This window comes from Zalophus californianus, chromosome 1 (genome assembly GCF_009762305.2).
Source record: "Zalophus californianus isolate mZalCal1 chromosome 1, mZalCal1.pri.v2, whole genome shotgun sequence".
NCBI lineage: Eukaryota > Metazoa > Chordata > Mammalia > Carnivora > Otariidae > Zalophus > Zalophus californianus.
In genome coordinates, this window is record NC_045595.1 from 67,691,403 (window position 1) to 67,705,487 (window position 14,085).

General features: G+C 58.8%; 1 protein-coding gene across 4 annotated transcripts; it reads right to left on the reverse strand.

The window, feature by feature from the left end:
• Positions 1–1,280: 1,280 nt before the first annotated feature.
• On the reverse strand, positions 1,281–11,154 carry XIRP1 (xin actin binding repeat containing 1). 4 transcript variants are annotated; one of them, XM_027582353.2, is made up of 3 exons: positions 10,393–11,154; positions 4,128–7,494; positions 3,567–3,700 (listed from the first exon to the last, which is right to left on the reverse strand). In XM_027582353.2, exons 2-3 carry the CDS (start codon positions 7,488–7,490, stop codon positions 3,692–3,694), a joined length of 3,372 nt encoding a protein of 1,123 aa, XP_027438154.2. In that variant the 5' UTR covers positions 7,491–7,494; positions 10,393–11,154; the 3' UTR covers positions 3,567–3,691. The 4 variants fall into 4 exon arrangements, with proteins under 4 accessions (XP_027438152.2, XP_027438151.2, XP_027438155.1 ...); XM_027582351.2 differs by having other exon boundaries at positions 1,281–7,491; positions 10,393–11,146; XM_027582350.2 differs by having other exon boundaries at positions 1,281–7,494; positions 10,393–11,145.
• Between the last annotated feature and the right edge of the window lie 2,931 nt (positions 11,155–14,085).

Below are 14,085 nucleotides of genomic sequence, written 5' to 3' on the forward strand. Positions count from 1 at the left end.
GCTGCTGGGCCCCCGTAATCAAGTGAGAGCCCACAGAGGGCAGGGGAGGGGGACATGTGGCCAGAGGCCCAGAGAGATGTAGATATTAGCCCCAGGTGGGTAGATTTGGTATCTTAATTGCTCCCACACACCACTGTCTTCCACCGGGTTCTGGCTCTTTCCAGTTCAGAGCCCAGCTGCCCCAGGGGAGCTCACCGTGTGAGAGGAGCAGGCAATGAGGGGGCTGTGACATGACATGTAGAAGGCTGATTCCGGGGCTGGTGGTAGGCTAGGAGCCTACCTGTTAACGGAAGCAAAAGTGTGGACAAGCTCCCACATAACGTTGGGGAGAACAAGGGGGGAGGTAGACGGAGGGGTGTCCAGGAAATTGAGGAACTACATTCATTCCCATCTCTGGATTTTTGCATGTGCTCTTCTCTCTGCCTAGCATGTGCCGCCGCCCCTTGATTTTCACGTAACTGGCTCTTTGTTAACTCAGATCTCAGGTGAGGTTTTTCCCTTGGAGAGGTTTGCCTTGGCTGTGTCCTCTAAGGCAATCACCTGTCATTGTCACATCACCATATGTTAACACTCTTCCCCTAGAGTGGAAGAGTGGCCTAGTCAGGTGCATTACCCTTATTCCTCATCTGGTTTTTCCTGTGACTCATGGTCTGTCCCCTCATTCTAGAAGGTCATTTCCCTAAGAGTGTGACCCCATAAGACCTCACCTCTGTGTCCCTGCTGCCTAGAATAGGCCTGGCATGCAGCAGGCACTCAGTGTTTTTTGAAAGAGTATAAAGGGCCCTGCACTGAATCATTCTGGCCTTCCGGGCCAAGCTCCATGCACTCCCTTTCCGAGGAGCCCCCACTCTGCACACAGCACCTGGCCTGAGCAGGGGAGAGGGCCCAGCCATCTTGGCTACTGGAGTTCTCCTGGGGTGTGACCCTCCCTCCTTCCCAGGCCTGACTGGGCTACTCTCCCACTCTGGAGCAGGGTTCTGGTCAGATTCCACTCCAGGGTGATGTCCAAGAACCTCCAGGAGGGGAGACCAGAGGTAGAGGGGCAGCAGTGTATGTATGGGCTGGGGAAGGGTGGGGGAGGGAAGCAAGGAGAATGGGGGCGGTGTGTGGGGCCTCTTTGTTTCCCAGCCACAATGGTAGAAGAAGGGGTGGCTTTTCAGAGCTTTCCAACACTGCTATTGCCAGGAAAATGGGGCATCCGGAGGTTGTGGCTATTTTCTCCCCCACAGTGGGAACCCAGATTCTAGAACAGACGCGCAAACCGTCCGACACACACAGGCGACAGAATAAAACTTGGGTTTATTCAGACTGTATCCTTTCCATTTGGGGTGCAGAGTGAAGGGCAGTGGGGGTGGAGAGGCAGTATCTTTGGCTTTAGGGACATGTGCTGATTGCTGAGCTTTTCCGCGTGACCTTTGGGTTGCCAGGATGACCCGCTGAGCGGTGGGGATGGTGATGAAGGGACTGCAGCAGGGCCCTTCTGGAGCCCTCAGACCAATCCCGAACAGAGACCAATCCTGCTGTCCAGTTGGCCCTGTCCTCTCCCAGGGTTAAGGAGCCCTTGGCTGAGAACATTTTGACTCATAATAAAAGAAATAAAGGCTGAGAGGGGAGGGTCCCTTCGATCCTAAGGGGGCTCCCTCTTAGGGCTGGCCTTTGGGCTAGGCCTGTGTAAGGAGCGTGTGTCTGGACATATTCCATCCTCCACAAGCGCTTCTCCCATTCCTGCGCTACTTGGCAGGCCTCTTCCCAACCTTTCTTCCCCGCCTTTTGCAAGGGCTGGGCCTACTGATGGAACTGAGGAAACGGAAGCTGCCCATACGTTCCAGAAGATGCCTTTTCTTCTTGGTCCTTGCCTTAGGAGTGCAGGAGGTCCGCTCCCACCTCGGTCCTCGGGCCCTGGAGGGCAACGCCGCAGTGCCGGTGGTAGGCTGTGGTGGAGGTGAAGGGGCTCACTGGGCCTCAGGCTGGGAGTGGTCACAGGGGGCCTGCATCATTCCAGCTTCTGCCAGGCCCCCGCCAAGCCTGGCTGGGCTGCGCACGAACTGCCGGAGCAAGGGGGAAGCATGGCGCTCGAGGTGGGGGCCTGGGCCCTTGGACAGCCCTGCCTGCTCGGTGACCACGGTGGGGGACGAGAGGACCCTGTTCCTGCATGGGCCCACCCCTTCACATTGCTGGGTAACTGTTCTCGCGGCTCCATCGCACTGGGAGCCACCCGGTCCAGTCTGCAGCTCCAGAACACCCTTCTGCTGCCCAGTGGGCAGGGGGCTCCTGGCTGAGGCAGGGACAGGCTTGGGCTGCCCAGAGCACTCGGTGACCTCCTTCTTTCCAGCCTTGTCCAGGAGCCCTTTCTGGTGGAGCCGGGCCTGGCCCACATCCTGTGCCAGGTGAGTGCTTTTCACTGAGACATCAAGGACGCCCCTGGGACTGGGAGCCTCTGGAAGCTTCCTTGCGGCTGACTCAATGGAGATGAATGTTGGGGAGCAAGCTGGATCTCTGCTGGAAGGCAAGACTCCAGGGAGGCCTGGGTCCTCTTTCAATGTCTCTGGCCTCCTGGTGGAAGGGACGACTGAGGCTGCTTGACCCCTGGCCTCTGTGTGATTTCTGACCTTGGCCTGACTCTGGACCTCAGAATGGCTTGCAGCTTGGGTTTGGTTCTTGACTGCAGTTTGCCCTCTGACCTCCTGGCTCGAGCAGTTAGGTCTGGCTTTACTTCTGTCCGTGTCACTGATCTTGCAGGCACCGTGGGCCTGCAGTGGTCCTTGGGCATGGCCCCTGGTGTTGGTCTCAGGCTGGAGGCTGGACATGGAGCTGAGAGCCTTGTGCACAGCCTTCTCAATGTCCAGCAGCCTGGCCAGAGTCTGTTCCCTTAGCCGGGCCACCTCTGTGCTGACCTTTGTCAGCTCCCCGAAGGCCTGCACCACTGATGCCTCAGGTTTGTGGGGGGCAGCAGGAGTCTGAGGGGCCACTCCCAGCTGGGGCACAGTTTCAAAGAGCCTCCTCAGCGCCCTCACGTCCACACTGCTTGCAGCCTCCTTCTCTAGGGCTCGCACCTGGCTCAGGAGGCCCTGGAGTTCTTGCTGGCTTCCCTGCAGAATCTCAGTGCTCTCCGGGGCCTCTTGCTGGGAACCTGCCGTAGGCCCCTCTCCTGGGGGACTGGGAGCCTGCTGTGGTGAGGTGGGGTGACTGCTGAGACCTGAGAGCTTGGGGGGCTCAGGGCTCTGGGCATTGTTGCCTGCAGCCTGGCTCTTGGTGAGTCCGGAAGCCCTGGTGCTGGGCCCATGTTGGGGGCTGGGCTGGCTCTGTTCACGGGGGCATCCAGCCAGAGATAGGCATCCCTGGCCTGCAGTGGTGGGGACGTTGGCTGGCCGAAGGGTGGCTGCATCTCTCTCACCTGGCTTGTGTTCTCCTTGTCCTGCCTCTTTGGAGGATCGGGGAGATAAAACTGAGGGTGTGGGCAGCCTCTGAGGAGGGGGGATCTGGCTTAGGTGTGCAGGTTTGGGAGGCAGCTGAGGCTTCTTCCTTGGGGGCATTTTGGGCTCCAGTTTTGGGGTCCTTGCCTGTGACTCCCCAGGGGTTCTCTGGCTGGCAGGGCTGCTGTGGGAGTGGAGAAGGGCGCCCTGCAGGGGCTCGGAGTCCTGCTGGATAGAGTCCCCATCATGGCAGGCTTGGGCTGGGAAGTCCGGTCCTGTCACAGCAGCTGGGAGAAGAGGAGGAGGAGGAACAGAGGCATTATGGGAGTGCAGACGAGCACCTGCAGGCCGAGGCTCAGAGGCCAGAGTGTGGTGGGCTGAAGAGGCAACCTTCAGGGTGGCCTCTGTGGCTTGGAGGCCTCCCGGGCCGACTCTTGCCATTGCCTTCTTTGGAGGTCCCCAGGCCACCTGTGTGCAGCCCCCAGGCTCCTCCCACCTGGGCCTCAGACTCTGACCAGGGCCTTCCTGGAGTGCGCTGGGGGCCTGGGCCGAGAGGGCAGTGTCCCTGCTCTGCTGTGGGGGCTCTCTTTCAGAAGGCTGGACACCCCCGGGTGGCTCAGAGGTCCTCACGGGGTGAGCAGTGTAGATGCCATCCTGAGTAGCCACCCACCCCTCAGGCAGCCCTCTGGGCAGTGCCTTCTGTTCCCCACTGACCTTTCTGGGGGGTGCTGGGATCCTGGGGTCACCTGCAGCTGTAGGCCTAGTGTTGCTCTGGGCAGCCAAGGTGACCATGGCCGATGCCTGCAGAGGACCATCAGGGCGCTGAGGTGGCTCCAGGGGTGCCGAGGTGGCTCCAGGGGTAGAGGCTTGCTTGTGCTTATTCAGAACTTGCTGGTGCAGGCTTTGGGCCTCAGCGGTTGCCATCCGCAGATTTTGCATGGCAGCCTGGAGGTCTGGGGCCCCAGGCCCTGGGGGTGTTGTGGTTCCTTCGGACTTTCCCAAAGCTGCTATCCCTTTCTGCCCGGCATGACTATCTTCCTGCTTTTCTTCCCCAGCCAGAGGCACTGCCTTTCCAATGGCTTGTGGGAGGTGGGGGGTACCTCCCGGGCCTCTCAGTTGTCCCATCCCCATGCCGGGGTCCAGTGGGGGAACATGGATGATGTTCTCCATTGGGGGCAGCTTTTGGGCCCCCTCGCTGGCTGGCACTGGGCTTGGATCAGCTGGTGGCTCCCACCGCAGACTCTGCAGGCCACTCAGGTCTCCTTTGTCTATGCAGCTGGCCAGCAGCTGCACACTGCCCTTCTCAGGGGCCCTGCTGGTCAGCCGGGGCTGCAGGGAGTAGGCGGTCAGCGAGACCAGGCCCTGCTCTGTCTCCTGCATCACCAGCCCAGTCCTTGCTGCTGAGGTCCCCAGGCCACAAGCCAGCAACTGTTGGAACTCCGGGTCCATGTCTTCCACATGCCCACTGCTGCCTGGGGCTGGCAGCCTCAGCGGCTTAAGGCGGAGCTGGCCCGCCGGGTCCTCCTGAACCAGCAGCCCCTGCTGGTCCACATCTGGCCGGCGCAACACTTGGCGGACAATCCTGGGAAGCTCGCCAGACACCAACTCCTCCTTCCGGATGCGGGGTCCCCCCTGCCCCGGGTCTGGGAGCACATACTTGGCAAGGCAGAGCTCGCCTGGCCCTCGGGCCTCCATGAGGATGCCTCCGTGGTGCAGGAGGCCCGGCATAGTGTGCAGAGCCTGCAGGGTCCCGTCCGCTGTGGTCTCCTGCTGCTCCGGCACCCTGTTGCCTGAGGGGCCCACGGGCTGCTCTTCCTGAAGGTTGCCCCCTCGGATGCTCTCAGCTGCCAGGGAGCCCATGGGGCAGTTCTCAAAGAGCCAGGTGAACTTGTGCACGGAGCCCACAGAGATGGGCTCGGGGAGTACCCTGGACCCCTGGTCTTCCCTCTTGCCTGCCTCCAGGGCCTGGAAAACCTCCTTCTGCCGAGACACCTGCCCCGAAGGGATCTCCACTCGGCTACAGTATCGCACAGGGCCTCTTCCGCAGGGACGGCCTGAGGCCTGCAGAGGCTCAGTTTCGAAGACATGTCCATCTGTCTGTGTTTCCCCAGCCTGGATCTGGCTAACTTGCAGGTGCTGCTCCCTGGAGCCTTCTGGCCTGTCTGCGGGTTGGGGCGCAAACATCCAGGTGCAGGACCGTGCCTCGGCCTTAGCTGCGGGATCTGTGACCTCTGACCCCTGCTTCTCGGCCAGCTCACTCATTGGGCGCGTCTCAAACAACCACCGGATGGTCTGCACGTCACCTTTTAGGAGTGCCTCAGGCTGGGAACCTGCCTGACTCTTTCCTTCTTCCTGGCGTTCTTGCCGTTCCTGCTGGTGGATCACCTCCAGGGGCTGGGTCTCAAAGAGCCACCGGGCAGTGCCGACGTCTCCGGCCACCATTTCCTGCCGGGTGATGCCCCGTACCACGTCCACCGTACTGGGGCTTCGGCCCAGTCGATCCAGGGGCTGTGTCTCAAACATCCACCGGTAGCCCTGCACATCACCTCCAACTATCTGCTCTCTGCTGACAGAGGTCAGGGCATGGAGGTGGCCTTTGCCATCCTGCATGGCATACACTGGGGACCCTAGGTCCTGGGACTGCCCAGGAGAATCAATTCCTTCTGCTCTGTGCACACTCCTATGGGCCGAAGGCTCACCCTGCCCAATGCTGTCCAGGGAAAGGGTCTCGAAAAGGTTCTTGAAGGCCTTCACGTCCCCCTTCACCCCATCCCTCTGGGGGGCACTCTGAGAGTGGGACAGTGCAAAGGAGCCATCACTGGGGAGATGCTCAGACGTGAGCCCCTCACGCCCCCGGGGACCCACTCGCTGCAGGTGGCCCACTTGGACCTTGTCTCTAGGCGTATCCAGGGGCTTCATCTCAAATAGCCACAGGGTAGAGCGGACATCGCCAGGGACTACTTCCTCTTTGGGTGGGTGCCCTGCTCCAGACTCCTCTTCCCCCTTGAGGGTGTCTAGTGCTCGAGTCTCAAACAAGTGCCGCTGCTGTTGAACATCCGGACCAGGAGGGATAAGGTCTGGGGACGGCTGGAAGTCTTTCTCATCCACCAAGATCTCCCGAATGGCGTCCAGCGGCTGTGTCTCAAAGATCCAGCGAGTCGCACTGACGTCGGGCCGGGCCCCCTCCTCCAGGGAGATCCCCCGGATTACCCGCACCTGGCTGGGGTCCCTGTTGATGGCATCCAGAGGTTGGGTTTCAAAGAGCCAGCGGGCAGACCTCACTGCGTTGCTTTGGATTTCCTCCCGGCATGCAGCCTTGACCTCATGGATGGCACCCTCTGCATCCTGGATGGCACACAGTGGCTCCGTTTGGAACAGCTTCACTGTCTTCTTCACATCGCCCTTCAGCTCCTGGATCTCTGAGCGCAGCTCCAAGGGGCTCTGCTCCTGGAGAGAGGGGCGGGAGCCCAGGCGGTCCAGCGGCTGCGTCTCAAAGAGCATCCTGGTACCCTGGACATCCCCGCTGGCCTCAGGCTCCCTGGCCGTAGCCTCCGGTGCCTCGGCCTGGCCAGTCAGCTCATCCAGCGGCTTTGTCTCAAACAGCCGGCGGGCTGCACGAACGTCCCCTCCAGATGGCGGAGGTCCGGCTGGCTCCTGGTCTGTGCTGTTGGCAAAGGAGCCTTCCTCAAACTTGCGGGAGGTAGCCTGGACATCACCGCCGGACACGGGCTCCCTGGCAGGCGGCCTCTCACGGTCCCCAATGGCATCTAGCCGCCAGTTCTCAAAGATCCAGCGCATGCACTGGACGTCACCGTCAGTGGGCTCCTCCGAAACCAGGACGTCAGCCAGGTCTTCAGCCACGGCCTCGGCCAGATTCTTGCGGAGCTCTGGGTGGATGTGCCTGTAGAGGCGGCGGAGCTCGCTGGCTTGTCTCTGCTGGTGGAACTTGGAGAAGGCCTCCTTGGGCGGTGGCGGTGGCAGATCCTCCAGGGCTGGGGGTGGAGGGAGGGGCAGGTCCTCTGCAGTGGCCATCGGAATGGTCGGCATGGGGGCTGCCTGCGTCTGGGCTTTGGCCATCCTTCTGAGGAGAAGGGGCAGAGATGAGGATGGGGCTGTAGCTGGGAGAAATGACAGCGGGCAGGGCCTACGGACAGAGTAGTCCCGCGGTGACCTGGGTTAGAGACTCCCTCCCTCTCCAGACCTCACCTGGGTATCACCCTGCCACCTGCATGGTTGCTCTGTGACAAGTCTTGAACTTAGGGCATATGGAGCCATCCATCGAGGTGGGTCCTGCTTCCCCAGAATTACCTGGGTTGCTAGGGAGCAGGCAGGGCACTGCTGGCCACGAAACTCTGTCCTTTAGCCCTACACGGGATGCTGAAACCTCCAATGGGCAAACTGGACATGTCCCAACCTCACCTTCCTTTACCCAAGTCGGTTTTCCCCTCTTGAACTCCCAGGTGAATCCTGACTGATGGGATACCAGTGGGGGAGAGGCGGGCCCCTAAACTGGGGACTACTGCCCACGGAGAAGAAATTCCCTGTCACAACACCAGAGGGCGCACTTGTCACTTTGCCCACCCTCCAGCCCTTCTGGCCCTGGGAGGTTTAGCAGGGGCCGCAGCAGAAGCAGCTGAGGCTCTGTGAGGGGCAGTTGTTCGCCAGCTACCTCACGGCTCCGCAGAGCCAGATTCTGAATCCCAGGTAGGGTTTTTCTGTGCCATACCCCAAGACTCAGAAGGTGGGAGCCAGGGGGATGTCAAGGGCCTTCTGTCCAGTCACTCCCAATTAAAGACAAGGAAACCGAGGCATAGAAAGAGTCAGATCTTGGTGAATGAGCGGCAGGCAGTGCCTAGACCCCATGTGGGGGCCCTGTTCCCAAGAAATAAGAGGGAAGGGGGCATGAAGCTTTCTTACTGGCTGTGGTGCCCCTCTGTTCCCCAGGAGCCGCCCGGAGCAGAGTGTGCGGGTGACACCCACAGGGAGGGAAGGCAGTGCACAGAGGGCTTTGCTGCAGACACCTCCTTGCCCTGGCTCATGGAGACTCTTCCCCAACTGTAGGCCACCAGCCCCAAACTCCCGAACATCTCCTCTTTCTCCCTCTTCATGTCAGCTTCCATCAAGGCACTGCTTCACCCCAGCTACCCCCCACCCCCCGCCGTGACCTCCCACCCCTCAAGCCCTTCTCTGGTCTCAGTCCTCTGTGTGTCTTATCTGTCTTGTGACAGGTGTACTGACAGTCCCCAGAGGCCAATAGGAAAGGAATGGGAAGCACGTCCCCCCTCCCGCTGCCCCTGACCCATTGCTTTGCTCCACACTCATGCTAAATATAGCTGAGGTCCTGGCCTTGGCCCAGCAGCCCGGGGCTCAGGAGGGAGGCCCAGGCTCAGCCACTGGGACCCTGGGCTCTTTCACCCACCTTATCTCCCTCTCTGTCCTGGGCTCCCTGATCCTGCCCCCTGCCTCCCGAGCTGGTGTCAGGCGCCTGGCCTGCAGGATGACCAGCGCTGGGGCCTGGCGGTGGGGGGAGGTTAAGGGACACAGGCAGCAGGTGGGGGGCAGGACTTCCTCCTCATAGCTACTTAAGAAGTGGGGGGAACTGAGACCTGTTTGCCAACCCCCCCCTTCTGAGAGAGCCATCCCAGTCTGCCCACCAGACGTCAGAGCCCTGATGTGGGGAAAACTCAAACCTGCAGCCCGAGTCTCCTCACATGCTCTGGGTGGTTCCTGTCCTCTCTGAGTTCTGATGGGAACAAAGGCAAACCATGCCTCCCTGTCCTGTCATGACCACGTGGCCTGAGCAGATGGCATGTATGGACCACCAGCTCCACCCCACCACTGACCCCAGGAATCTCCAGAATCCCTGCTATGGTTACAAATTGTTAGCATCACAGAATCCAGGGATGTCAGAACTATGGACCCTCAGAGGTCAAGGAACCTAAGCCCCCATTGTTTAGACAGGGAAACGGAAGCCCAAAGACAGGGAAGGAGCTGTTCCGGGGGGCTCTGTAAGGTAGTAGTAAGACCTGAAGCAGGTTTTCTGAACCCTGGCCCTCCCACCTTTGCCCCTGCCTAGCCTGAAATTCCTGGGGCTTAATTTCTAAAGGGCAGGGACAGGGGTGGGGTGTGGGTGGAATCGGAACTGTGACCACCAGACTTAGGGTCAGGCCTGAACCCCAAGAAGTGTGCCAGAGCTTGGCCTCCCAGGGCTGAGCCAGCCTCAGGGTGACCCCACCTTTGCCCCCAGGTCTGCTTCTCCTTGGCTCACCCTCCACAGGTCTCTCCATCTGGGCACATTGAGATCTGGTCTCCCTAACTCGTGTCCCCAGATTTGCCCGAAGGGTTTTCCCCCTGGGCAAGACCATGGCCTGGGGCAAAGTCTGCCTTCTCCTCCAGGCCCTAGGCCATGATATGTGGGGAGCTGGGCTCAGGCCAGCCCTGGGGAGATATTTCTGGTGCCAGATATGCCAAGACTTTTGCCCACAACAGCTGGGCATGGGGTTTGTCCTAGCAATGCAGAGTCGGGCCTACGTCCTACCCGCCAGCCCCTGTGTCCTCCGACCTCTCTTCTGTCCCTCTTTCTTCTGGACACTGGGCCTGCCTGGGGCTTCTTTGAGAGGAAACCCTGAAACCCGAGGAGCTCTGTGCCTGTATTTCAAAAACGGCATCTCCAGGCCACCTTCTCCTGAAAGCCTTTCTGAATTATGCCGGACTGGTAAGAACCTGACTCTTTTGTGGGACTCAGACCTGTGGCAGCCGCTCTGAGCGCTCCCATGGGGCCCATGCTAATGTTCCTTTAACTTCCTCATGGAATTTTTATATCAGGGACCCCCCCCCCCCACCTCCATCCGGTTGCAACCTCCTTCCTCCACCCAGAGCTAACCCCGTCCTGCGCTCTCCTGAGAGCCATCCCACATTGCCCACAGGGGACCCCAGCGCAGAGAGCCAGCCTGCCATGGAAAGACGAGAGGTCACTCACCGGGAGGTCCCACTTGGCTGAGGGGGTGCTCAGGTCTGTGGCAGGTGTGAGCTAATGGCCTGTCTTTCCGGCTTCTTGTGCAGGGCCGGTCCTACTCTGCTGGCCTCGTTAGGCACCTTCTTGCTGCCCTGGCTCGGGTCTCTGTCCTCCGCCAGCCTAGCAGCTGCCTTTATCTTTCTGGCTAGGGGTGGGCCAGGTGGGGGCGGGTGGGAGAGGCTAAGTTCAGAGTATGAAGTGGCTCAGTTATTTATAGGGCTTGTGGAAGTCCCCCTTCCATCCCGGGGAATCAGTTACATGTCCTTGCTGCTGTGAGGGAAGAGGAATAGGGACCACTTCATTCATTCAAGTCTCATCTGAGGTTTGGGGTCAGTGACTCAGCCATGGTGTGGGGTACGGGTGTCCCAGACCTATTTTGAGGGAATGAATCAAGAGGGGCATCTGACACCTGGACGGCCCTGCCCCTTATTCCACGTGGCTCCCCTGTCTGCTCTGGACTGGTCTCTGACTATTCCTGATGTGTGTGTTCACTGTGCCAGGGGATTGGAGCCCCCCCCCCCCGCCCCCCCAGGGCAGGCCCGGGCCCTCTCCTCTGCTCCTGGCCTGGACACTTCTGAGGGTAAGCCCGGCTCTCCTTCTCCCCCATCCCCTCTGCGCTGAGGATTTTCCCTCCCTTGTCCTTCTTCATGTCCCGTGACACTGGGCTACACAGTCTGGAGTGCAACTGCACTGGGGGAAAGACATCTGAATTTCCAGGCCTCAACTCTTCACTAGGTCCCTGACTTATCAAAGAATTCCACAGAATGGTTCTGTGGTTTTCATAGCAGATGATCTGGGTCCTTGTTTACTTTGGGACTCTTCCCTCTGACTCAGGGCCCAGACTTTCTGGGAATGGGGGGGGGAGGGAGGGAGGGGTGGCACGTGGCAAGCTGACTGTGGGGTTATTTCTGACCCTGGAGTCATCAGCTTCCCAGTCACAGACGACTGCCGTGGCGGGGGGTCATGCCTCCCCCTTCTTTGCTTCCCAGAGCTCAAGGTACTTAGCAGGGTCCAGAGATCCTGGCATTCTGACCAGGAAGGGTGAGGGGCAGCAGGGGGCCACCCAGAGCGCTCACGAAGGAGGCGTTTTGCCCAGGTGCTGGGTCTAAGGCCATGCAGGTGCCTTCTGTTACCTGGCAGCACAGGGTCTCCTTCTGACATCCGAGATGCCCTCTGCTGCCAGGTGGGGATACCAGGCACTGCTCACTTTTCCCACTGAGTCAGCGTGAGTCATGCTGCACTAACATGGGGCCAGAGAGAGGGGCATCTGGGGACCCCTTCTCCTGCATCCACTCCTGCTTTTGGCTTCCCCTGTGCTTATCCAACCCCCTGCCTGCTCCCCAGGCTTTTCCTGATCATCTGCTTTGTTCTTATCTAATACAACTCTCCTTTTCAATATAGTCACCACTAACCACAGGTGCTTATTTACATTTAAATTGAGTGAAATGAATTAAAATTAAAAATTCAGTTCCTCCATCACACTAGTCACATTTTGAGTGCTCCATAGAGATGTGTGCATAGTAACTATCATGCCCGACACATCCCTGTGGAAAGTTCTGTTGCCCCGCTACGGGTATCAACACTGAAAATCTCATAACAGAGTGTGTTTCCCTCTCTGCCTTGGCTGTCAGGAAGCTCAGAGCTACATCCTTAGTCTAGCAAGTAGGCTTTGCGGGCTGCTTCCTGTGTAATGAGGGTGACCAACTGCTGCCTGTCTCCGAGGGAGTCCCAGAATAAAGCACTTTCAGTTTCAAAGCTGGAAAACTCGAAGAAAACCAGAATGAGTTAGGCATCCTACGTGTAATGATCCAACAGTGCCACATCATGAAAGTGTCAATTACAAGGCCACTGAGGCATGATTTATCAGAGTATCTTTTTTAAAAAAAAAAAGACTATTTATTTGACAGAGAGAGAAAGCACGAGCGGGGTGAGGGGCAGCAGGAGAGGGAGAGGGACAAGCAGACTCCCTGCTCAGCGCTCAACCCCAGGACCCCGAGATCATGACCTGAGCCGAAGACAGACACTTAACGGACTGAGCCACCCAGGCGCCCCTATCAGAGTATCTTTGGTGGAGACATTGCACATCTCTCTTTTTCAGCTCCCTCAAATCATCTTGGGAATGAGGCTGGGAATAAACAAATACACTGAGGTTGAATGGCTGTGCTGATTAATCGACCTTTGTCAAAAGGCAGAGGGGCCTTGGGGGAGGGGTGGTGGTTTCCAGGGACGCAGTCCCTCCTTCTGGAGCCCCACTGCTCCTCCGTCTTGAGGGCGCCTTCCCCGGTCAGCCCCTCCCTCCACGTGGGGTTCCGCCAAAGTTGGGCGTTGGTCAGAAATTCATAGTCTCCCTGCAGAGCCGGCACATGATGGCAGAGCTCAGAGTTAGTAGCTGGTGGCAGACTCACCGGAAGCTTCAGGAGAGATGAAGGAGGGATGATTAGGGGCCAGACTGCCTGAGTGTGAATCCTACCTGTGACACTCACTAGCTGTCTGACTTTGGCAACTTCCTGACCCCTTCTGTTCCTCAGTTTCCTCATCTATAAGATGGGGATAATAATTGTGTAGACCTCAAAGGGTTGCTGTGAATATACATCTCTCTCTCTCTCTGTCTCTCTCTCTCTCTCTCTCTCTCACACACACACACACACACACACACACACACACACACACACACACACACACGGTGCATCTAGAGCAGGGCCTGGCATACTACAAGCTCAATAAATGAGAAAGCTCATTAAGTTTTTCCTGGATCCCTGCCACCCCCAGCTTCTCCAGGTCCCAGATCTCAGTGTGTCCTCTCGGTCTGAAGACAAGTGCCCTTCAAGGCACTGGCTGGCAGTCCTGGCTTCCCTCTGGCTGGGAAGCAGACACTGGTGCCAAGGGACTGCTCTGAGCAGGTCAGGATGGGTCTGTTCCAGGCCCGCGGGAGACACAGGTCTGCTCAGCCTCTTGATAAAACCATCTGAACTCGGAATAGGGATTTTCTGCTCTGGGGGCAGCTCTGAGGGTGGGTACACTAGCGGGGAAAGTCTCCGCCCTCCCGCCAGGGGAACGTGGCTACCACGTGAGAGGCGGTAGAGCATGGGATCTGGCGTCAGACTGCTGGGATCAAATCGCCAGCCTGGCTCTTCCTATTTAGATGACCTCTGAATGTCTTTCAGTTCTCTGCACCCTAGCGTCCTAGCTCCCTAGCTCGGGATCTCCCAAGAGTGGCCCCTGCCCCCCAAACCCTGGAGAGGAGCATTTGGGAGCACGTGACTTCATTGGGAGGGGAGGAATGTGGTGAAGGAGTAAAGTGAGTTGGGGGCGGAGGAGAGCAGGTTACTACTGTGGACAGCTGAGGCTTGATCCCACTGGAGAGCCTCTGGAGAGCTGGTGCAGAACGTGTGTCACCAGGGCAAGGAAGCTGGGGTGTTCACCCACCCCTCCTCAGCCCCACCTAGACAGAAGCACCAGCTCTCCTATCCTTCCGGCCTGCCCCTCAGACAGAAAGATAACAGGGTTTGAGGCGGGAATCTGTGTCTATACAGGGACTGTCCCTTGAAGTGGAGTGAGGGTGGTACGGGGAGGGGGGCGGGGACCAGTATGTTTGTGCCCATTTTACAGGTGAGGAAATGAAGGCTTGGAGAAGTTAGGTCGACGTATGAGTGACAG